The sequence below is a fragment of the Anoplophora glabripennis genome, unplaced genomic scaffold, assembly GCF_000390285.2.
Source record: "Anoplophora glabripennis isolate ALB-LARVAE unplaced genomic scaffold, Agla_2.0 scaffold73, whole genome shotgun sequence".
Taxonomy (NCBI): domain Eukaryota; kingdom Metazoa; phylum Arthropoda; class Insecta; order Coleoptera; family Cerambycidae; genus Anoplophora; species Anoplophora glabripennis.
In genome coordinates this window covers 222,008-247,514 of record NW_019416874.1, presented here as the reverse complement: position 1 = coordinate 247,514, position 25,507 = coordinate 222,008, and the positions used below count along the sequence as shown (strand labels likewise).

The 25,507-nt window shown below is 35.5% G+C and overlaps 3 protein-coding genes across 4 annotated transcripts; 2 read left to right on the top strand and 1 right to left on the bottom strand.

Moving 5' to 3' along the window:
* The first annotated feature begins 2,480 nt into the window (after positions 1-2,480).
* LOC108905007 (UDP-glucuronosyltransferase 2B7-like) lies at positions 2,481-4,510 on the top strand. The gene is made up of 4 exons (XM_018707760.1): positions 2,481-2,783; positions 3,046-3,834; positions 3,890-4,109; positions 4,159-4,510. Exons 1-4 carry the CDS (start codon positions 2,549-2,551, stop codon positions 4,436-4,438), a joined length of 1,524 nt encoding a protein of 507 aa, XP_018563276.1. The 5' UTR covers positions 2,481-2,548; the 3' UTR covers positions 4,439-4,510.
* Positions 4,511-6,489: 1,979 nt separating this feature from the next.
* On the top strand, positions 6,490-14,957 carry LOC108904989. The gene is made up of 10 exons (XM_018707739.1): positions 6,490-6,693; positions 6,744-6,976; positions 7,029-7,289; positions 8,009-8,226; positions 8,352-8,537; positions 10,936-11,208; positions 11,378-11,631; positions 12,891-13,047; positions 13,106-13,426; positions 14,821-14,957. Exons 1-10 carry the CDS (start codon positions 6,490-6,492, stop codon positions 14,955-14,957), a joined length of 2,244 nt encoding a protein of 747 aa, XP_018563255.1.
* A 2,476-nt stretch (positions 14,958-17,433) lies between these two features.
* Positions 17,434-21,910, bottom strand: LOC108904995 (kelch domain-containing protein 10 homolog). 2 transcript variants are annotated; one of them, XM_018707746.1, is made up of 4 exons: positions 21,141-21,910; positions 20,286-20,497; positions 18,038-18,264; positions 17,434-17,981 (listed from the first exon to the last, which is right to left on the bottom strand). In XM_018707746.1, the coding sequence occupies exons 1-4, from the start codon at positions 21,576-21,578 to the stop codon at positions 17,539-17,541; spliced, it is 1,320 nt and encodes a 439-aa protein (XP_018563262.1). In that variant the 5' UTR covers positions 21,579-21,910; the 3' UTR covers positions 17,434-17,538. The 2 variants fall into 2 exon arrangements, with proteins under 2 accessions (XP_018563262.1, XP_018563263.1); XM_018707747.1 differs by having other exon boundaries at positions 21,153-21,909.
* Between the last annotated feature and the right edge of the window lie 3,597 nt (positions 21,911-25,507).

Here is a 25,507-nt window from a genome sequence, read left to right as displayed (position 1 = left end):
CTTGAACATTATTTAGTAGGTACGTTTCTGTCAATATTCCTAATTTCCTGCCTGATTCGGGTTTTTAAGTCCTCGATGTTTTGCTGTAGATTTGCATATACTTTGGATTTTAAATAACCCCATAAGAAGTAATTCAAAGGAGTGAGATCTGGTGATTTCGGAGGCCACTCTATTGGTCCCCGTCTTCCAATCCAACGCCCAGGAAAACATTCGTCTAAATAACCTCGGACTTGCCGAGCAAAATGAGGTGGCGCGCCATCCTGTTGAAAATACAAGGTATCGCTTTGCATGTCAGGTTTATTTGCGTTTGAAAAAAGTTGAATGAGGGCGGGAATTATATCAAACTGAAGGAAGAATATATTTTTCCCGTGAGGTTTTCTTTGAAGAAAAAAGGGCCAAGAACCTGAACATTAATAATTATGCCTGCCCACACATTCAATTTCTGTGCCTCAATCATCCAATGAGGATTGTTTTAACTCCAATACCTGCAGTTTTGGCGGTTAACAATACCATTCAAACAGAAATTGCCTCGTCTGAGAAAAGGATTTGCCGATGAAACTGTGGGTCGCGGTCGGATAATGTTGAAATGGTTTCACAAAATTGGATCCGGCGATCAGAATCATCTTCGTTGAGTTCTTGTACTAAATGAATTTTGTACGGGTGATATTTCTCTTTCTTCAAATACGCAAAACTGGTCTTTGGGAAATTGCATTTCCCCCAGCAATATATCTGCTCGAGCTATGAGGATTTTCTTGCAACTACAATAAGATATTTAACTTAATGTTAACAGGTCTATTTTCATACGACCTGTTTGGGGATATCTTTTATGTGACCAGAATCTGGAAATTTTGCTTACAGTGCAGTGGCTTGATTGATTTGTTGTTGAATATATCACACACTTCTTGTTGTGTTCTGGCTTTGTCACCGTGTCACAAATAAATTAGAATTTCTATCCGCTGCGTTTCTGTTAGATGCGCCATCTAGTTAAGTAATTGCATTATCCTAAATAATAAAAAATAGTAGTAGTGAATAAGGTACATCAGTTTCAACCCACTTTGACGTTAGGTACCTGTTTAATATTTAGTTGCTTGACGACGGCTACAATGCGTTTTACTGGAGAGATTTTGAAGTTTTTTGTTCTTTACAAAAAAACAGAAACGGTGCTAAAAATTTGCATAATAACCTGGCTCTAATTTAAATAGTGACATTTAAAAAAATCATATTTTATACAATAAAATTATGCGTGTTTAATTAAATTATACGTATAGTAGGATCGTATTCGATCCAAAGTAGAGCAAAAAGTTGTCGGTCTTTTATCAAAGGAAAATCGTGTCATCATTTTTAGTAGGCGTAAGATAAATCATTTCAAATTTAAAATGAAATTCAATTCAAAATCTGAAATACCGCTGCATACGCACTGTGTTCTGATAGTAGCTGTAGTCGCCTAGGTGCATCGAGTGTACGAACTGGTCGGTTATACGTCAAATACTAACCTGGCGAGTTTTGCCGTCAATTAGAGAGCGCTTCCAAAAAACAAGTAAACAACAGTGGCGCGTACAGAGGTAAAATGTAGTACATATGTGGAATTTAGGAAACAAATTGGATTTATAATAAATTACATTTAAAATAAATAGTTTATGAGAATAAAGGAATTTTTGTAGGAACAAGGGTGCCAGACCTGAACTGATCCCCTCGTCCCTTCATAATGTATAAAGAAATTATTCAATTTGTAAAACCCTTAAAAGCGTACTTCATTGGTTCCCTTGACAGGCAATGATTTATTTACTTTGCATCGAATATGATCCTACTATAAATACCTCATATATTTTTTACATTCAAGTCATTGCGTCCTAATGATCAAAGTAAATCACTGAACCACTTATTTCTTATGGATTTTTCTGATTTGTACCGCTCACGGTATAGTCTTTTACAGCAATTTGAGCAATTAAAACCACCACCATTTGCTTAATCAGTCACTTTCAATCTTTCCTATGCACATATAGGTCAGTAAATAGTTCACTATTTGGAACACCATTGCCATATCATGACAAATTCACGAACACTTAAAACCGAGAAAACATCAAAGACTTTTGTATTGAGACCTCAAACATTTTAATAACAGCATATAAAATTATGGCAACGAGAACTAAATCTGCTGGGTATCTTTAATTTAAATTAACGACTTTTGAAACAGATTTGACATTCAATTCTAATATCTGTTACATCACATTCTTGTCCGCGAACAAGTTCTCTTTTAACATCTCTACAATGTTTCAGTTGACGAGGAGTATGATCTAATGAACAATAGATATTCTCAGAACATTAGATTTATGTAGATCATTATAGACAAATTTTAACCTACACCTGCACTGAACCATTTAATAATCCTTATCAGATCATATCTAATAAACTAGAAATAATGAGTGATTATGACTTCCAACTTGGCTCATGGAAATAGAGGTACTATTAGAACCAAAGCGGGCAGCCGCAATAGCAGAAGCGGAAACGGCAGTTATTTATCGCATACGAATTTTTCTTTCAACATAAAATGAAAATTACTTATTTATTTCTATTTATAAAAGCAATATATTTTGTAAAATGCGCTAAAATCCTGGCAGTATTCCCTAGTCCTGGCTACAGTCAGTTTATTATGGGTGAAAAACTAATGGAAGAGCTTGTTAGGAGAGGACATGAAGTGACTGTTATTAGCGGGTTCAAGCCGACGAAATATATCAAGAACTACACACCGATTTTGGTTGATGGCCTCCATGACACCCTTGAAGGTATACTTTATTCTAAATAGGTATATTAACTTTTATCCTTATCATAAAATGTGAAATTCTTGATTTATATATTTTTTAATTAAATATTTTCACATTCGAAATGTATTCGAAATGTAGTGTAACGCGACCACTAGAGGCAGGTCTGATCGGATTAATATTGATATCAATGTGTAGGTTGGACCTTCATTTCCAATATGTCAGAAATTTGCTAGAAGACTTTGTAATATTTTTTTGAAATTGTTGTTTTTTCTTTCTCTAATAGGTGACTTATATCTTCAAGAAGACGCGAATCCATTTAAATCAATATTGTACATTGAGGAATTGGGACAGTTGATCACAGAGCATACTTTAGCTCACGAGAAAGTACAACAACTAATTCATTCCAATGAGACCTTCGACCTGGTCTTTGTAGAAATGGTCTTCAACGAGGCCCACTTGGGGTTTGCAGCACATTTCAAGGCACCACTAGTCAGTTTCTGTTCTATAGGGTTTTCCGAATGGGATGCCCAGTTCGTTGGCAACGTGAGACTTCCATCAGTCAGTCCCTTATCTCTTTCATCATACACAGAAAGAATGACGTTCTTTCAGAGACTACATAACGCTCTTCTGAATTGGTTTCATGCAATCTATAAGGAAGTGGTGACATATCCTTATCAACAGATACTGCTAACTAAATATTTCCCAGGAAACTTAAATCTGAAGGATATCATTTATAATGTTAGCATAATGCTACAGAATTCCCATGCCAGCACCACTTTTCCTTCGACCCTGACAACTAATGTTATAGAAATTGGAGGGTTTCATATTACTAATAAGAAGCTTCCCAGTGACATTAAGAAATATTTAGATGAAGCTACCGAAGGAGCTATATTCTTCAGTATGGGCACCAATTTGAAGTCTGCTGACTTACCGAAACACAAACTGGACGGAATCCTGAAGGCTTTCTCTAAACTGAAGCAAAGGGTTTTGTGGAAATTTGAAAGAACGGATATTCCTAACAAACCAGAAAACGTTTTCATATCCAAATGGATGCCACAAACTGATATATTAGGTAAGAATCACTTAGCAACTATTTCAATTTTCAAACTACATCTATGATTTTGTAGCTCATCCGAATATAGTTGCATTTATTACCCACGGTGGTCTGCTGAGTACTACAGAGGCCATATATTATGGCGTTCCGATGATAGGAATTCCAGTATTTGTCGATCAGAAGATGAATGTGGCCAGATCAGTTGAAAAACAGATTGCCGTACATTTACCGTTAAAGGAATTATCAGAAGAATCTCTGTCTGAAGCTTTAAAACAGATCTTGACGAATCAAAGGTATTAAATAATCATTATATAATATGTCATAATATTGTTTGTTACTTAGGTATTCAAAAAATGCGAAGGAGTTGTCTAACGTATTTAATGACCAAATGTCAAAGCCTCTGGATGTGGCAGTGTTCTGGATGGAATATGTTATAAGACACGGTGGAGCACCTCATCTGAGAAATGCGGCTATAGAATTGTACTGGTTTCAACTGTACCTTCTAGACGTTATAGCTTTTATTATAATATGTATAGTGACGTTTTTTTATGCTGCCAAGTTACTTGTAAGACGATTGATTAGGAACGTCCCCTTTAGAAATCGAAAGCAAAAAATTAACTAGATATTACCAATTAGTAAAAAACCAGCGGGAATATTGTAAATTATATTTGTATTTAATGATCGGCCAATAAAATACTGACAAAGATAATAAGTTTTTAACTGTGGCAACTGGTGAAAACTAACATTTTCATTTTTCGCAGTTGCAGCATTATGAAAACATAATTTTATTTGTTTTTAATCTATATCAGGTGATTCTAAAAGGTCTTGCCAAGTTTCAAATATGAGACATATAATTTTTCCAGAGCAACTGGGAGGGAATAAATCATTTATGTAGATACTGAACAGCATAGGTCTTAAAACAGTACCTTGCAGTACGCCGTACCGTAATGATGTCGTTCTGTTTTGCATTTTGTCATTGCATAACATATTGTTTTCTATCCAACAAATAAGATTTAATTAAATCGTAACCTTTATCACTAATACCAAAATTATGCAGAGCATTTTGAATGAGTATCAAAAGCTTTTGCTAAGTCTACAAATATACAGGGTGTTAGAAGTTTGACTGCCTTAATTTTAACAGACGATAGAATGCATAAACAAAAAAAAACTTATATGACATGGGTCCTAAAATTATCAATATCTCCCAACTTGATGTACAAAAGTTCGATTAATTAAGGAATATTGACATAACCGCGTGCATAGAATACCATAAAATACAATGTTGATCACTTTTTTGAACTTCTTTATGATTAATTCTAAAAAATAATTAGTGTTGTAATAAATTTAAAATTCGATAAAATTCATATCGACCAATGTGACAACGGAGCGGCGGATAACATGAGGTACTAAGCTGTCCAGCATTGCGCAGTTCAGTTGGTATCTGGAATTGGACCGTGTCTGAGTAGTTTTTGCGTACCACTATTTCCTTTTCATGAGAGTAGTTTGTTTTGTACTTGTGCGTTTAAAAATTACTGAATTTTGCTTTTTGGTAAGTACCTAAATTATTTTTAATGCGTGTGGTTATTTGCATGACGTGAATCTTTAGGTGCTTTAATTACATATTTTTCAAATTTATAATATGGTTATAAGTCAAGTTCCTGTTTTAAGTGATTCATAATTACTAAAATTCGAGCTAAAATTTAAGCACAACACTATCTTCGTACTACAAACTCGATACATTTTATTTTATTTAATTAAAAACTGGAAAACAATTGTCTTGAAATTTAATAAATATTTCACAATAATAATTGTTTACATTTTTTCCGTAGGACAAGTCAGCCGCGTGCACACGTGATATGCATCCGCTGCGTAGCGTTAGGTTAAGCGCTGTTGTCACGCTGTGATGAAACTCCCCAATATTAATACTCGCTGTATGTATTTTGAAAACTGTTAATTTTACGCCCATGTAATATACAACTTTTTTGTTCATTTATGATCACTCTATCTCATGCTGAAATAATGGCAGTCAAACTTCTTACACCCTGTACATACTGTAGGTTAATTTTTATCAAGATTTACGTAAATATTGGACTTGACTAGGTACTGAATAGAGTTCTTCTTTATACGAATACTATTTACTAGATGTTGTATCACTTATGTTTACTGATCACTATTAATTTTACAGGTACACTATATGTAATTATCAGAGGCATATGCCTCAAAGGAAATGAAAATAAGATCAAAGTAAAAAAAGAATCCCCTTAAGTTAAATAAATCTTATTTCTTTTTCGTGTGTCTTTTGTCGCCTTAAGCAACTTGATCCTTTTATGAAATAGCAAATTTCGCGGAATTCGATAATACATGCAAATGTAATTTATGGATGATGTACTTTTGATTGTCTCATTGAGTTGACGATATTGGGTTGTCATGACAACGTAAACAACTACTGCCACAACATGAAATGTATTGTTTGCTATGCTATTTTCATTAAACGATTCTACAGAGTACTAGTGCTAATGCAGAAGTAAAATTAAAACCATTATTTATAAACATATGTGATATAAATATGTGATATTAATACGTAAGATAATCGATATAACCTTCACGTGATATATTCAAGTCAAATTATAATCCAAAGATATTTGGCGGGATTACGACTACAATTATTTTCCAATGTCCAGAAATATACACACTCTCGTTAAATGGTTGCCCAGTGAAATCAAAAAGCACGAATGTGTCTTCAACAGTTGCAAGGACATCGAAATTACGTGCCTAAATCTGATCAATAGATTTGGAGTTTTGGTAGATAACTTCAAAAACAAAAAATCCTCTAAATTCAATCACCTGCTAATTTACGAGAATGAAATCCAAATAAACGTAAGTTCCCAGTTTTTAGGTGACCATTGCTTGAGTATTTTTTACTTTAGGACCTGCGGGATATTAGCTCGTCGCTAGAAAACGTCGTCCAACGTTTTGATAGCGTTTTTTCAAAAATGAACGAGGGACATATCCATGCGACGATACTCAGCAAGAGGCAGATTTGGAAAGACCTGTTGTGGAAAATCAAATTAAAACTAATTTATTTTACACAAGAAATCATCAACGAGATAGCTTACCTATTCATATACTACGGCGAAAACTTACTGGTTTTGACGTTAAGGTAAGACTTCTATAAAATTAAAAAATAATAACGTCACTATTTAATTATTTAGTATTTCCACTTCCTACAATAATTTAATATCAATGGGGAGAAAATACAACATAAACAAAAACGTCAGCATCTGCAACAACACTTGCCCTTATCTAATGTTTCCCTGCAGAAAAATATCTGTCACGCGTTTGTTACAAATTATAGCACACAATAGGGCAGAGCTGTGTTGTCATAAATTGATCGACTGTTTACTGGAAACTTATAAAGTTTACGAGAGCTCAGATGATGACAATTCAGACAACTCCAGTTTGGAAATTTACATGTAAGTACAAAAATGCCATCAAAATGGTTAGAATGAAGATCAAATTTTATTCGAAAAGAATTGTATATTTTTTTTATTTACATAGAATGTCTTAATATTCCGTATACCTACACGGAACTACCTCGATTTAATGAGGGTCAAAATCAAACAGTGTAACTATACTCGACATTTCCCAAAACTGCTTTATTTTATTTAACTAGCCTCAAAAGGGCATCAGTATTTACTTTTTCCCAAATAACTCTAAAACGCTTTGTCCAATTTAAATAATATTTGAGGTACTAGTACTTATGTATGTATTTTTATTTATTTTATAAAAATAAGAACTTTTTTCAAGCTTTTTTGCCTCATGTTTGTTGTTTTTCTAACTATTTCTGCGCAGTTGTTTATTTTATTAGTAAACACCAAATCACTTTTAATACCTATCTGATTTGTTAATATTTTTTTTTATAATCATTTCCTTCTGCCCTTCCATGTATCCTTCCAGCCGTCAAATTGAAGCTAATTCTCTACATTTTTATTTACCCAGCTTTTCCATTTGTTTAAGTGTGAAAATATTTTTCAGTTTTTACCAGTTTTGACATCAACTAGCTGCTAAACTAACTTTGAATAGATATTAGTTTTAGTTAAATCAGCTTATTTAGGCACTAAAAATTTGATGATGGTGATAGTTGTCTATACACGGAATATTGGAACACCCTGTATTTAATAACATTTTCTAGGACACTAACTAAGCATATGTCACCACCGGCAGAAAGCACAGATTCCCTAAATTCGATAACTAAACAGGAAGTCATGGAACACGTAAAGGTAAACAACAACTTCGCAAACATAGAAGAACTGATACTGTACGAAGAAAAGAACATCTTAGATTTGCTCAATACAACGTTAAACGTAGCTCCCGTGATGCTTGGAAATGAGGGTATAAAAAAAGTCAAAGGTAGGCCGAAATATTTATCTACGCTAAGTTTGGATCACCCTGTATAAGCAACCGTAATGGAACTGAGTGTACAATAGAAAATAAAATCATTTGAACTGTGGATAACGTTTCTATTTTTCTTGAAGGGACAACTAAAATTTGCGCCAGAGCTCGATCCAAGGTTCTAGACTACTACCAGCAGATACTGTGGGGGGAGGTGGGGAATTATCTGGAGCACGTGATTCTATGGTGGGCAGCGTGTCCCTTATCTGCAAGGGTACCCCAATCCTGTCAGCATTTAAGAGAATGGATCAATCAGTTCATACCAACAGGTGAATAATATACAGTGTGATTTATAGCAGAAGGCAAACAGTTAAGGATCTGATTTAAAATCCAATTTTAAGTTAAAAATGATAAAGGTTAACGGCTTTCAAAGATAAATTTAAAATTCTACACAAAGTAAAAGTAGATCATAATTAAAGTAAAAATAATTTAATTAATGTAAGGATTATACAAAAAGAATACACATTATTTGACTAGTAGGCCCTCGCATATTGTGTATATCGCTTTTAATTACACAAAAAAAAGTATCGCATCTGGTATTCAGTCCCATGTATTTCCATGTATTTTTTTCCGCTGAATTCGAATCTGCCTTCAGATTTGGCCCAACGGGTCTGAGTTATCGGGAAAATTCAAAAAACAGGTCAAAATTCACAAAAAACGTCAGTTACGATCGACGAAAGTTATAAAAAATCAAATTATTCTACCAGCTCACTAGACGTATGATTTTTCACTCGTTTAATTTTAATTTATCATCATAGAGTCAGACAAGCTGGTCCAATACAGACACAGAAAATAGATTAAAATGCTTAAAAACGTCATTTTCATGGCATAATTCGTGTTGCAGAGTTCTAGATCCATCTTTTTATCAACCCATCCATTTATGAATTAGTACATCTTTCTATCCAGTCGTTCATGCATGAATACACGTATTTATTCATCCACCTGTACCACCTATGAAACCTTCCCATCCACCCATCTATCCATCTACTTTTTGTACTGAGAGATGAGATAACAGCCTAGAATTGAGAATGCAATAAAACTTGTAGACTACTCTACTTTCTAAACAAAAGAAAACGATATCTACAAAATATTCTTATTTTTGTTGCTATAACGTGTTCTCTTTTCTTCAAAGGATCATATGCAAAGAGTTATGCTTTCGTTTAGTCCTCTATTTTTCGTTTCTCTTTTTAATAACCAACAAAAATCGGCCATCATGTCATCCCATTTTGATATCGCTGTTCTATAACCTTCATATCCTGATGATATAGTTCGCCTTGTTCTTCGCTATAATCTCCAAGATTTTGAGGAAATTAATCCAGATGTGAATGAAGGAAGTGGAACTTGTAGTTCATCAAACATCCCAGGTCTTGGAAGTCTTTTTATCATTTTTGATACAATTTCTTCGTATTTAGGACTCTTGTTGTTTCCTAAAAAATGTGTCGCTACAACTTTGAAACTAGTCCAATCATTCTTCTCAACGCTACTCATTATAGTGATGAATGTTGCATCCTTGAACAATGTCTGAATCTGAGGTCCATCGAATACACCTTCTTTCAATTTCACCTCATAAATATTCGGAAATTTTCGCCCTATATACATATAGTTCGAAAATTTGTTGGTTGTTAGAAAGAGAAACGAAAAATAGAGGGACTAAACGAGAGCGTAACCCTTTTCATAGATCCTTTGAAGATAAGAGAACACGGTATAGCAACAAAAATAAGAATGATTTGTAGATATCGTTTTCTTTTGTTTTGAAAGTGGAGTATTCTACTAGTTTTATTGCATTCTCAATCTTCTAGGCTGTTACCTCATCTCTCAGCACAAATAGTAGATGGATAGATGGGTGGATGGGTGGGTTTTATAGGTGGTACAGGTGGATAAATAAATATGCCTATTCATGCATGAACGACTGCATAGAAAGATGTATGAATTCATAAATGGGTGAGTGGATAAAAAGATGGATCCAGAACTCTGCAACACGAATTATGTCATGAAAATGGCATTTTGATCTATTTTGATCTATTTTCTGTTTTTGAATGAAATTGGACCAGTTTGTTTGACTCTATGATGATAAATTGGAATTAATCGAGTGAAAAATCATACGTCTAGTGAGCTGGTAGAATACTTTGATTTTTTATAACTTTCGTCGATCGTAAATGACGTTTTTTGTGAATTTTGACCTGTTTTTTGAATTTTCCCGAAAACTAAGACCCGTTGGGCCAAATCAGAAGACAGATTCGGATTCAGCGGAAAAAATACATGGACATATATGGGTCTGAATACCAGATCCGGTACTTTTTTTTCTTTTGTGGGGCTGTGTTATTATTAATGCTAAAAGGTATAAATTTTAAAAATGCAGTTTAGCAATGAATAATATGCAGATATTATTACGTTGATTAAACAATTTTGTTGTCCTGGTGTTGCGTTTGGAAAATTTGAAAAGTATTTTTGAAATCTTTCCCCGCTGATGTCTGAAAAACGAAGCTGGGTAATATTATATTCTCTCTTTTATTGCTTAAAGTTTGATTCTAAAGCAAATTTTTAAATTTTCGCCTGCTGGTTTAAATCACCCTGTACAAAATAGCAACCTGATTTGGAAGTCGTAAAAAATAATCATAAAATTTGAGTTACTAGTCATAGGAATTTGCTAAATTTAAGTTTTTGTAGCCGACACTTCTCCACTGGTCTTGTCGGCCCTAGCGAATTTGGCAGACGCCCTAGGAGTTCACGTGACCTCAGCCTCTTGGGACCAAACCTTCCGCTTAGCCTTGGTCGCGTCCAAAACCACCTGCAACCCAGACACCGGCAAACTTTTCTCTAACGTCCTCCAGGACCTGGTGATGTTGTGCAACCAGTGCGAGATAACACCTGATTGGCTGGTGGGAGCGCCTCTTGACGAGCTTCCCCTCGTGGAGCAGATCCCAGTTCTGCATCGATTAGGTGAAATATTTATAACCAATAATTTAACTTAATCAACTCTAAGTTAAATTAAATTGTAAGGTTTTTCTCTTCTGTTAAAAAAATTAGTGGGCTGCCAACAAATTTAATAGGAATGTTCTGGTCCTTATTAGGCCACACTGTCATCAACTGATCAATTTTCGTATTTCAGATCACACCATTCACACCACTAGACTGTGGGCTGCCAATGAAAGCAAAAAGATAGCCAACACTTGGAACATGAAGGCATTCTTTGCGGTGATCCACACCGATATAACTAACTGCCTCGGCCAGTTGAATAATTTGAGAATGGCCGATCACACTATAGAAATTGAGAAAGGTAGGATGGGTGTGCATGTTGAGGTTTGTACTCTCATGAGAGCCAAGCTGACATCCGAGGTAAAAGTGAATATTGAGAAACTGAAGGTAAGTGGATTGCAAGACTTGTTATCTAATGAATTATTAGTTATTACGATTATATTTGTGATATTTCCAGAATCTAATTACCTACAAAGACAAAGAGATATTTAGGGTTTTCAGAAACTACTACATATCTGAGATCAAATGGATCAGTAACAACTGCTTTTGGGTTGAAATGTAATGGAAGTATCTATTCTTACTCCGGACGACTATTTTCGAATGTATTCAACTGAAAATTTAGTTTATTGTACTTGGCACTATTTTATATCCGTCCATCATATTGTTTGGCTAATGAACACTTTGGATCTACAACAGGTTTTTAGTTAATCCTGAGCGATGTGGTCGCTAGACTAATGACCTGGGTCGGCGTCTGAGATAGCAAAGTCGACGTTCGAACTCGGTTCACGATGGCTCCGCCTAGTTCTGAAATAGGTCTTCGGTGGTTTCTGACTCTAGCCTCTTTCAATTTGCACGATATTTGGGATCATCTCGACCTGTCATGGAATCTAGATGATTGTTTGCATTTGTTTGAGTCAATTTAGTCCTTTTAAATGTCGTGATTTTCCTGGTGCGAAGTTTTTGGAAAATTCGAAACCGGTTTGCTTTATTGGGCGTCTCGTCATGGTTTTTAGAGGTCACTTCACCAAATGTATTTGGCTCTGCTCCGCTCTGCCAGGGTAGTTTTGGACTGTGGACAGCTTCTACGGTTGACCTTGAAAGTTAGTTGAAAACTTCTATCTTCTATCAGGTTCCATGCCGTAGACTGCACCGTTTTCTGGTGTTGGATTGAAAACATGACTTATTTTAGAAGTTCGAATCTCTTCACGCGACAATACAATTCAAATTAAACCCATTATTTTTTTTTTTTTGGGGGAACACTTAATACTGACCGAATCAACATGATCGCAGATTCTGAAAAGACCTGTTGATTTGCTCTAAAATTTACGTTAATCTCTACAAAATTTATTGAATTCATATTCATATGATCAACTGATAAACAAAATTTAAATAATGCTGAAATTTAGCATAATAAGATTCTATTTCTGGAAGCAACAAAGTTATATTTTGCCAGCAGCATCAAAAATAGACCTTGTATCTCGGGTACACATCATTGTATTTGTCCCTTTTTTCTATACTTTTTTCTAATAGTTTTAACAACTGAGATTATGTTTCATTTTGGAGGCAATCACCTTTATACATTAAATATTTTTTCGTTTTATTAACAAATAAAAGAATACCCATCTCACTAATTTTTACTTTTTTAGAGTACTCCAGGTGAGTGCGTCGAAGGTCTAGCCAAGGTATGCAGGACCATTTGTTTGGCAAATTTGCAAATGATATTCCCTAAAAATTCGTACTGGAAACAGACCGGCAGCAGTCTAGTTCCAGAAAACCCAAGTCCCTACGTTAATAAATACTTAAGTATAAACAATCATTCCGCCACTATACCTAACCTTTTCCCTAATATCTATCTTTTCAGATCAAATATTAATCCCGGTGCTAGAGGCAACCGACGACCACGTTATATGCAACATGATACTGACTTTAATTTGCGAGTCATGGCTCGACCACATTTATATAAATAAGATAAAGTTTAGTCAGTACGGTGCATGTCAACTACTATCCGATTTTGCACACATCGCTACTTGGTTGGTTGATTGTTCCATCGTACAGGAACCGATACGTAAAAAATTACTTAGGAATGAGGTGTTAAAAAGATGTGAAGGGGTCGGGCGACTGCTGTTGAGGTGTCCAGGAGAACGCATCAGAATGGTTGACAAAAATAAACCGAAGAGTTCTAGTATGTTTAAATTTTTTACTCAGTATTTTTAAAGTTTGCTTTCTCCATGTTAATTATATATAAAAAATGTATACCATGATTTCTAACAAGTATACCTTTTTTATTTAAAATTGAACATGGTTCAATAATTTTTAGTTAATAAATTCAAAATTGTAATATCCAAAAAGTTAGACATATTTTTAAATCGACAGAACAGTATAATTAGCGCCCCCTAGACATGACCCCAACACTGTTTGCATATTCGTATTTGCCACCTCAACAAACGTTAAACTACAAATTTTCAAAACAATTGATACATGCATACTTAAAATATAGCAAAAAATCGAAAATATTTTTTCAACTTTAACACCCTGTAAAACGAAAATGAGCAACAATTGACTAAGGTATGTTTGGCTCAATCGATATATTTTCACGTCAACAATAATCTACCATTAAGCTGTGTATCATTATTAATGACACCCTGTATAATGTCCGATTAATTAAGCAAAGCTGCCAGTATTTTGATTGCCTAGGTAATAATATTTGGTTAACTTTTACTTAATTAAAAAAATAGACGATGAGCATAGGTAGCTAGGGGGGCAGGGGTGTAAGTTGGTGATTGCGTGACTTTTTTTAGAAGCCTCCATATAGCTTACGGCCCTGAGCCCACCCCATGGATTAGACTGTGAATTTATAATTTATACACACTGTATGTACCTAGTACTCACAATCTCGTCTGATTAGTTAACCAGGTCTTAACATAGGCCCAAATGCAACTGATGTGGTTACCTTTATTTTTAGAAGCGCTAAAAACGTTTCTTTCCAATCACAATGCTTAGTTTATTATTTATTTCAAAATTCTGGTCATAAAATACACTAATTTTATTGGATAAAAACATTACATCATTTAAATTTTACCAAAGAATATGAAAGAAAACTAAATTTATTAACTTCTCTCCGTGGTGTGAATACAACGTGGTATTCCTACGTGCATGTGGTGTCGTCACTTGAGAGCAAGGGTGACGAAATCTTGACATATTATTGACATGAAAATGTCACTTCATTGATTTTGTTATGCAAAACATATAACGTTTCTTCAAACTTCAAACTTGACACAATATTTGAGGTGATGTTCGCGTTTAGACTAAGTTCATTTTTAAACAAAATTGTTTAATATATGTATATAAATTTATGTAAATGTGGAAATTATTATATGATATTATTACATTGTAAGATATACAGCTACCGTGGCGTGATTATGTATAAATTTGACGTTTGAACTGGTCTTAGATGACGTCATGCGCAGACCGGGTTAACGAGCACGAGCACCTATTTTCGCACCGCGCTTATTACAAAATGCAGTCTGCGTTTCTGGTGGCTTATTTGTAAATATATATATTTTTTTTTAGCTTTAGACAGTGAATCTGATGGAGAAAGAAACGAATTAATGCCGGCAGAAATGTACGTTCCAAATCAGGAGCAATGGTTGGAGCTGAGAGCCAAAGGAAAAAGAACACGGTTTCCAGCTCCTGCATGTTGTGGAAAACCATAATATAAAATTTCTACTTTCTTGTTAACAAATTCAATAAAAGTATTTATTAAATTCGGTAAATTATCTTCCTTAAAACATTTTTGTTTTTCAATTTTATGTTTAGGTATGCATGATTTATCAAAATTTAATTCCGATAGCTGTTTTTCCACTTTCTCTTTCTCACAGTTGATTGATATTTAATCTACTCTCTTCAACCTTAGTTAAAATTCGCCATTTGATTATAATTATGGTAAACTTGTTTAACAGGATTTGTTTTGCATCACAGTTAAGACACAAATCTTCTAAGTTATGTCAATAGATATATTGAATTTAAATCAAACAGCTAATTTATCCTAATCTTAGATGCCTCGTAATAGATACAGTGAAGGTCGATTATAACATGCAAATGACAATGAAAAGACGATGTAATAATAATCAAAATTAAAATTTTATCTAGGTACTTACAGGCATATTCTCCTTTTTGTCTCTTTCACTTTTATACTTTGAAAATAGCTGATAAGATTGACGTTTTAGAAAATATTGTAATTTCAAAACAGCATACTTTTTTAAATAAAACATTTTCATATATTTCAATAAAACGTATTCTCAGGAGAAGTGTTCGTAGGTAAAAAAATTTCCTGTAATGCTTGTTGGTATTTCCATTACTATTAGAGATAGACCTGCTGAAATTTTATCACTGCTATCCTATAGTAAAAAAACAAATTTAATTTGTATCTCCCAGTAATTTATTTATTTTCGTAAGTGTACTGCTTTGAAATAGTAAGAACATTTTCTAAAACTTTGTTCCAAGCCAGTTTCTTCCAAATGCAAACGTAGAAGCACTATGTTTAGTTTGTGAATCTCAATGTCAATGATTTCCAACATAGACCTAATTTAAGTGAACTACATATTAATTATTAATCCGCCTGATGTGATATCACAACGGATTCTAGTATGGCAAACAACTGATGTCAACATTAATTCGGCGAAAATAAAATGGCCAAATATGTTTCCCCTTCATGTTATTACATTAATTTTAGTTTTCGGTTTATCAGCCCATTCATACACAAATTGAAATTATAATACAAATTTCAATTCTAATCAACTTTTCTTAATAACATATTTCTATATTGTTAAAAACAAAGGCAGTTTATTCTTGAAAGATTTTTATATTTACCGATTTTTTTGCCAGGTGAAAGTTCTCCATGCCAACCGCATTTGAAAGTAGTGCTGGCAACTGAAATCGGTTTTTTGGATAGTCGGTTAACCGGTTTCGGATAATTCGGTTTTTTACAAAATCCGCAAACCGGTTATTCGATTCTTCAAATATCCGAAAACCGGTTATTCGGTTATTCGAATCTTCAAATATCCGATTATTCAAATAACCGATTATTCGATGATCTATTTCCTTTTTTTTAAAAAAGACATCGATTTGTCAGATTGCAATTGACCTTTTTTTTTGGAGATCGATTTCTTCGTAAACAAATTTGACTTCCAGATTTTTGTAACTTTTTTTTTAAGACAATTTCTCCGGGTCTGTCTTTGTAAAGCACCAATTTTCAGATATCAGGTTTTGGCGATTCAAGTAACGGGTTATTCGAATAACCGGTTTTAGCAACTATTCGACTAACCGGTTTTATCTGAAATCGGTAAAAACCGTAAAAACGGAACCCGGTTAACCAGTTTCACTTTTTTCCAGTTTTTGCCAGTTCTATTTGAAAGACAAACAAAAATATTATTTTGTAATAAGTACGAAATATTTTACGTGGTTGTCAGTTATTTTCTGAAAATAATTTCATATAAACCTAGATTGAAACATGCTTCGTTTACGACATACAGGCAATTGAAATTTATTTTTTTTTTTTAATTTTTGTTAACTGAAATTTGAAAAACCGTTTGGAAGAATAAATGTAAATTTTTTGGGGTGATCCCAATTATTCTACTTGCACCATTCGTTCGTTCGAAAACACTCAGTTTGTAAATAAAAAAAAAAGTAGGCCACGTCTTTTTCCCGTTTGCATATTTTGTAAAAAATCCGCCATTAATACTGAATGAAATAGATTTGCAGAATGTTTTTCGGAGCATGCAGCGTTTTTCAGGAAAAAAACATATTTCCGGGCAAGAACTCCAGGGAGAAAGTCAAGGGAAAAATGTCCGGGTAAAAAGTCCGGGGAAAAAGTCGTCCTGGGAAAAACTACTTAAGTTAACCATACTATGCGTGGTTACTTCACTGAAACTATGATTAAGTTAAAAATTTTGAGTTGTAAGCTGTTGGTCACAATGACCATACATAGTTGCTATAAATATACTGGAATCCATACACATCCTATGTGAAACCAATCTTACGAATGGAAATATCTTGCAATATGCATTAAAAAGCAAATAATAACCAAGCTCCACTGAATATTTAAATCGAAAACTCTTTTTGTTTGAAGAAGACACTTTAAAGGAAAGCATCTTGCTTTTATCCTTAAAAATATAGAAATGAAACAACACCTTAATATAGAGCAATATATTGACTAATTTTATATAAAACATGATAAATAAAATACATCCAAAGGCAAATTAAAAACTTAACGTTATTGTTCAATAACAGGCACTGTCAGTTACTGATTTTGCAAGAGTCACTGTTATTCAGCCTCTGTAAGAAGTGTCTAGGGAGACCTATATTAATCAGGTCATCAACACCACACTTATTTATATGCGGACTGTAGTATAAAACAGCCTCCCAACAAATCTCACTTAGTTTAGGGATACACAACCAAGCCGAATAGATCGTGTTGCTCCTTCTCACGTCATCGTTAATACTATAATTCCCCCCAAACACGTACAGCCGGCCCTCCGGTGACACTGCAGTCGCGTGGAAGTATGTAGGTCTAGGCAACTGGCAAATTTCAAAGAACGTCCACTGGTACGTCTTAAGATCCAGCCTCCACAAATCGTTAAATATATTTTCACCGTCGTGTCCACCGGTTATGAAAACCTGAGGCCCCGTATTTACCGTGATTTCAACTGCACCATGACATCTTCTTGGCTCCGGATGACCTGCAAGTATTTAAATTGACGTTAATGGGTCCCGTACGATTTAATTGCTTTTGTACCTCTCCTATTATCCCTAATAGTCTTTTGCCTAAACCATACGTTTTTCTCTACATCGAAAGAAGGTATGCATTGAAAGTCGTAGGCCTCTTCTGTAGTACCCCCTCCCAGAACATAAATAATTTTCCCATCGAAACCCACTTCATGCCTGTACCTTCCCTTGGGTTCGTATTCGCCCTGACCATTGCAAATGTACACTATTTCCCAGTTCATAGTTTTAATGTTTAACCTGAAAATAAGGTAAGGTACTTAGTTTACAAGGTTTACATGTGAACTAGAATTTCATTTCCTGAAATAAAACCTGGTAAATGTTACATCGATATTTGTTATTCAGAAAAGTAGTACATATTACAGAAAAATTCTAGGGACTTTTTACCAAATTTTATTATTTGTTGTTATTTTGTCTTGTTTCATAAATTATGTCAAATGAATTAATATACAGGGTGTAAATAAATAAATGCGAAAAAATTCAGGGGGTGATTCCAGAGGGAGGGCCAAAAAAGTAGTTAATTTTTTTCTGAAATACCAAGTGACAGAAATAAAATTAACTAGACGTTTTCTGCTACCAAGAAGGCACTCAGTAAACAATTTGTTGATTTTCCCCTACGGTTGTAAGGGGTAGAAAAAGCCTCCCCTAAGACTTGTTTCATATATAACTTTTTTTTATTACTACATTACCATTTAAAGGCTCATTTCAGATAGTCTGATTCATTTCAAACAAAAAAGGTCTCTTGTATTTTTTTTATAAAATTAACCGTTTCTGAGCAAAAAAAAATATTTAAAATCAATTACATGGCATGATGGCATGGGTGGAAATTTTATCGAACTGAAATTTATCTAGTAGGCAGCTTTCACGTTAACATTTTGTACTGGTAACTTAATTGTTATAATTAATGCAATAATTTAATTTTATTAAATATGTGAAGAAACAAACAGATAAATTATTAAAAACTAATAGAAATTATATTAATGTTGAATGTTTGTTTTTTCACATAGGTATTTAATAAAATTATTGCATTAATTATAAAAATTAAGTTGACATTACAAAGCATCAACGTGATAGTCGCCTACTAGATAAACTAGTTCGATAAAATTTACACATGTTAACTAAATAAACTCCCTAAAATAGATCATAGAATAGCCCCTTTCAATATTTACGTGGAATTACAGGACACCCTGTATATTATAACGCAAAATTCTTTATTATGCATTTATGTTTACTTTTTTATGTCAAATGCAAACTTACAAACGTCATCTACACAAGACTGACTGACTTCTCCAGGTTTTCCCCGACTTATAAAAAAAATTTAGGTTACTTGTAGGTCATTTTTACACTAATTAGTGTTTATGCATTACACTTTTTATAGACTGGACGCCATAATCTTTTTTATACCAAAGAACATCTTATAAAGGTTTCAAAACCACAAATAGTTTTCTCTTTCAAGAACCAAGAGCCTATTTTCATGAAATTTCCAGTTATAAACATCAAATTCCCTGACTTTCATGAATACTTTTAAAATTCCCGACTATTCCCTGTTTTTTATGAAGAATAATGAATTCCCTAACTTTTCCCGGTGTTCGCAGTTTTCCAGACCGCTACAAACCCTCGAGAATATGGCTAATTTTTTTTCAGATTGAAATATTGTTTATTTTAGGAAAATATTCAAAGATGTAAAATTAAGGACATTTGGCGTCCTGCAAGAAATCATGGCAAAACACAAAATAATTGTTGAAAAATTAGCTTAAATGGTAGACGTCCACCGAAATTCAGGATAGTTGCCAACTCTATCTAACTTCTACCTATTTAAATAAAAAAACGCATGTCTTTTCATTTTTATCTAAAGAATTGTGGTTAACAATTTGACCTACTTTTTTTATTAATTATTCTAATTCCTTTAGTTATGGATGATTAAATTCGAAAATGGTCTTTGGTTTGATTTCATCACAAACTTAAAAAAAATCTTATATGCACCAAATGTATTTTTAAGTAGTGCTCAATAAATTTTCCTTCTTGAAGAAAAAAATAAAAATATACATGACATTAAGAAAACATAACCTATTATTACTTACTATTACAGCACCTTTCTCTAACAAAGGCGTAATATTAATCACAAGTCCAATGTCACCCTACACTCTACGAATTCCACCATTAAAAGCAATGGTACATGCAACGACACACCGGTGGCGGTACAGTCTGTTCGGAGTGCACACATTGCTCTTAACAACCGTTAAGTTGAAGCCTTTTCTCACCTATGAATATCACATGTGTAAGAAAGACCAGTCGTACCCCCTATTGTATAGAGATAGTCATTGTGAAAAATTAAAGCTTGCCCATACAGAGGAAGAGGCAGCTGTCCAGTAGTATTCACCTCAACCATGAGACCATTCTCATCATTTACCTTACAAACATAAAGTTGGTTGCTACATCTGATTCCGAAAGGTGACCCAGTTCCACCATATACCTGGAAAGAAAATAAGGATTATGGGCACATATATCAATCAATCTAATTTAAATCATAATGTACTTACTACAGATGCCAAGAATATTTTTCCTGTCTTAGTCTTAAATTAATATAACCTTGTTCTGAATGTTCAAAATATATTTCTTCATATTATACCAAAGTAATTATGTAATATATAAGATTTCATAATAGGATGACCTTCATAGATGTGTTAAACACTACATCCGACGGTAATCAAATTTAACAAATTGAAATATGTACGGAATGAACGTGATTTGTTATAATATACATATGGATAAAACTTGATAAAACTTCTACATTTCTATAAATTTAATAAACATATAAAGATAAACACTTAAATTTAAAATGGAACAATGTGCCTTCCAGTTCTCTTTTTAAAAAATGTGCAAACAGATGTTTACATATTTTGAGGATATCACTTGAATCAATGCTAATTAAAAATACAGTTTCATTTATATTTTATTTTTAATTAGTGATAAATCCATTTCTTCATTTTATTAATCAAATAATAATAAGAAAAACTAAAATATTGATTACGAAGTAGGATAGGCAACTGTTCTTTAGTTCTGTAATTTTAAATCCCTAATCTTGGCAATCTGCACTTAAGCAATATAAACCTTACACAAAGATATACCATCAAGATATTCCGGTGGAGAACAAGAGCGTTAGATGCCAATTCCATTGGCAACGTCTGGCTGTTTCTAAATCGCGTCCACTGCCTTGAAGCAAAGTTAAATTTCCACAGTTCTTGAAATAAGGGATAAGACTGCACCCAAAAGTCGTCGTCCTCGTGGTGTTCCACCTCATCCCTTACTAGGGGATTATAACCTCCAAATGAGTAAAAATTGGATGAATCGGCTCCTATCCGATGGCCACTTCTTGGGAAAGGAACTTTTGAATTTGGATTTGGTAAAATCTTTTCGTAATTAAACGCTTTAAAGGCGTAGGGACACACTTTATCATTTTCACTCACACTGTTACTGTTGCACATCCTGATAATTGCCATAAAAATAATATCGAATAATTTTTTTAAAAAGTAACCAAAACATTTGGAATACATTCATTATCGTTTGCGCTAACAGACGTTCTCAAGAGTAATAACAACATTTTGAAACGATTAAGACACTATTTCACAACGAATTTTTCTGAAGGTTGTCCGCAATTCACTTTTATTTTATGAATATGAAACTAGTCTGTATTGTGTATGTGTGCCTATAGTGACGTAACAATTATCAACATATCAAGTGCAAGTCTAGTTGTATCAGAGGATAAACTAATTTATCCTCTTTGGTTGTATCCCATGATTTCCATGATATAGCAAAAAGGCAAAAATACCCCCAAATTTATTACAGAATTAAGAATTAACTATGAGTTGCTGTGGGGCTGCAAGCATAAGAAAAAACCGAGAGAAAATGACAGGACAGAAACTTTTTGATTTGACATGATACCATAGATCATAGAAAATATAGTACGTTAGTACCATATTTTCTATGCATGATACTGACACTGACACACTCATGGACTCATGGAAGTTCGATGTAACGTGGATTTAACGTGACGTGACATGAGATTTCGCGTTTGACATAGTTTATATTTTATTCGTTTATTGGCACTAACAATATGGATTTACGGAAATTAACTTATCTGTTCCATTCTTATTTCTTCTCCGTACTGATCTAGACACAATCCTTTCACTTTCTAAAACCTTTATAGACAAAAAAATAAAAAAAAAATTATATTTGACGATTTTGGAAATTTTTTAAAATCTTGAGCGACCTCTAAAAAAAATTTTTTTGACGTGATTTGAGGGGGCTCTTAAAACATGATAAACTAACATATTTTCACAAGACACGAAAAAAAAATATTTTTTTTTTTTTTGGGTCATCCGACTATGTACGTTTTCAGCCACGAAATTTGAATAATTCCAAATATTTCGAATTTTCACCACTAAGAACGGCGGTGACAACATTTTTAAAATTATGGCGATGTTTCGCATGGTACTAGCTACATCCTACACATTTAGTTTCGCGCAACTCACTCGGTTTCAAAAATACAATACCTATGTACGTTTTCAGCCACGAAATTTGAATAATTCTAAATATTTCGAATTTTCACCTTAACACCTCGATGTTTTGTGGGATTACTTTTCCAGAATCCTAGGCCGGGCTACTAATATCTAAAAAAAATCTATTATAGACTACTTTAGCAGCTGAATATAGTCCGTGAATACAAATTTCTGGCCAACCTAAAAGGTCCAAACCCTCCGACATTCTCTTTTCATGCCTCTAAAATCCAAATATACATATATTTCATAACACAATAGGTTCTTTAAAATGCGGTTCTTAGAAGTTCCAAAACAGTCAGCAAATGATTTACTCATTCTCATCACACTTAAATCTGTGGATCTCATTATTTGTAAATCGGTCATACTACATTTGGTATGATAGATGGTCTAAGGTCCCTTCGCCTTACCGAGCACATCACGGCGGCCTTCAACAGGGGACAGTACACTGGTGCTGTCTTCCTGGACGTCGCAAAGGCCTTCGATACGGTTTGGCATGAAGGCCTACTGATGAAAATGCTCACCAACCAATATCCCATATCCTTTACCAAACTCATAAAATCCTACCTACACCACCGAAAATTCCGCATCCAAATCCAAGATTCCCTTTCCACCACCCGTCCCATGGAGGCCGGTGTCCCCCAGGGCACCGTCCTGTCCCCACACCTATACACCATTTACAACTCCGACATCCCACATCCCCCCAACACCAACATATACTTATACGCCGACGACCTGACAATCACATCCCAATCCGTAGATCCTAGATATTCCGTCTACCTCCTCCAAAGCTCCTTAGACCAACTTGAAACCTGGTGCAACAGGTGGAAAGTCAAAATTAATCCCAACAAAAGTTCGGCTATCCTTTTTACCAAACGAAAAATCCCACAAAACCTCGACAGACTGACACTATCCCAGGAACCTATCTCCTGGAATCGACAAACACGATACCTGGGCGTGACGATGGACCAGCGTCTCACGTGGAAACCGCACATCGTGGAGACGGTGGCGCGAGCGAAGACCACCAGGGCTAGGCTCTATCCCTTACTCAAAGGTGGAAACACCCTCAGTTTAAGGAATAAGCGAACGCTTATCAAGGTGGTACTTCAACCGCAGCTAACCTACGCCTCCACGGCGTGGGGTCACGCGGCAAAAAGCCACTTAAAGTCATTACAGGCTGTGGAAAACATAGCCCTCCGCACGGCCACCGACGCGCCCTGGTACGTAAGAAACACTGACATATTACGAGACTTACAATACACAAACGCTACACAGACAATAAGACAAAACGCGGAGAAACGATTTGACGTAGCCGCTAGACATGACAATCCCCTCCTCAGGCAAGCCGTTGACTACGTACCCGACGTGACCGACAAACACAAAAGACCTAGACACCAACTTTTTGACCCTGGGTGACCACCCCAATGACCCCCCCCTGCCCGCTAACCTTTTCTGTTTCAGAGACAGCCAGGATCAAGAAACGAAGACAACGACACACACACACACACACACATACACACCCCCCATACCCTCCTTAACCCTCCCCTCCCGCGCTAGCCTAAGGGCCACCTTAGCAAAGCGCATCCCAGGCTGCATAGCCGCACTACCCTACCCAACCATACCACACATAAACATGACACTACCCCCGGGGTTTACACAGACGAGCCGGCGAAGCAAGAAGAGCGCCAGAAGAAAGGGCCCTAGCCGGCGGGGCCCAGCCAGGACAAAAGGAGGTCCCACAAAGCGCCTACACCGGCCGCATTTGCGGTCGGGGTAGACGACGGATGGGGCCCACCTACGAAGGCTGTCCAGGCCTACACGAGATGAGGCAGGATAAAGAGGGATAATCCCCCTCGATCCCAAATCATTGAGGCCAATTTCTAGCCATGGAATATTGGCGCGCGGTCTAAGGTCCAAGCATACATCTGACCAGGATCTGACCTTCGAGCATATACTACTGTAACTGGAGGTAGCCTCCCAATGGAAGGGCGCATTACAAGGCGAAGCGAGAGATAATGGTATGAAGGTATTTGCTATGTACTTGCTATCTATCTCTCACCGAACGCCGAACGTAACTGGAACACGATTGATTCCACATGACAGGAACAACTAATCGCATTCGATGAGAGAGAGGTAGCAAAAATCTTCTATATCTCTCTCTTCGCCTAGTAACACGCCAAGCCCTTGGGTGGGGAGAATAGAAGGCTACATCCAGTTGTATATGTTCGAAGGATCTGACCCCCTCCTCAGGCAAGCCGTTGGCTACTTACCCGACGTGACCGACAAACACAAAAGACCTAGACACCAACTTTTTGACCCTGGGTGACCACCCCAATGACCCCCCCCTGCCCGCTAACCTTTTCTGTTTCAGAGACAGCCAGGATCAAGAAACGAAGACAACGACACACACACACACACACACATACACCCCCCCCATACCCTCCTTAACCCTCCCCTCCCGCGCTAGCCTAAGGGCCACCTTAGCAAAGCGCATCCCAGGCTGCATAGCCGCAGTACCCTACCCAACCATACCACACATAAACATGACACTACCCCCGGGGTTTACACAGACGAGCCGGCGAAGCAAGAAGAGCGCCAGAAGAAAGGGCCCTAGCCGGCGGGGCCCAGCCAGGACAAAAGGAGGTCCCACAAAGCGCCTACACCGGCCGCATTTGCGGTCGGGGTAGACGACGGATGGGGCCCACCTACGAAGGCTGTCCAGGCCTACACGAGATGAGGCAGGATAAAGAGGGATAATCCCCCTCGATCCCAAATCATTGAGGCCAATTTCTAGCCATAGAATAATGGCGCGCGCGCGCGGCGCGAAGGATCTGACCGATAGTGTACTGCCGAATCTGTGGATCTATCATCCATCTATACAAAAGAGTCCTTGGGTCCAGGGTCCAAAATCCAAACACAAATATCGA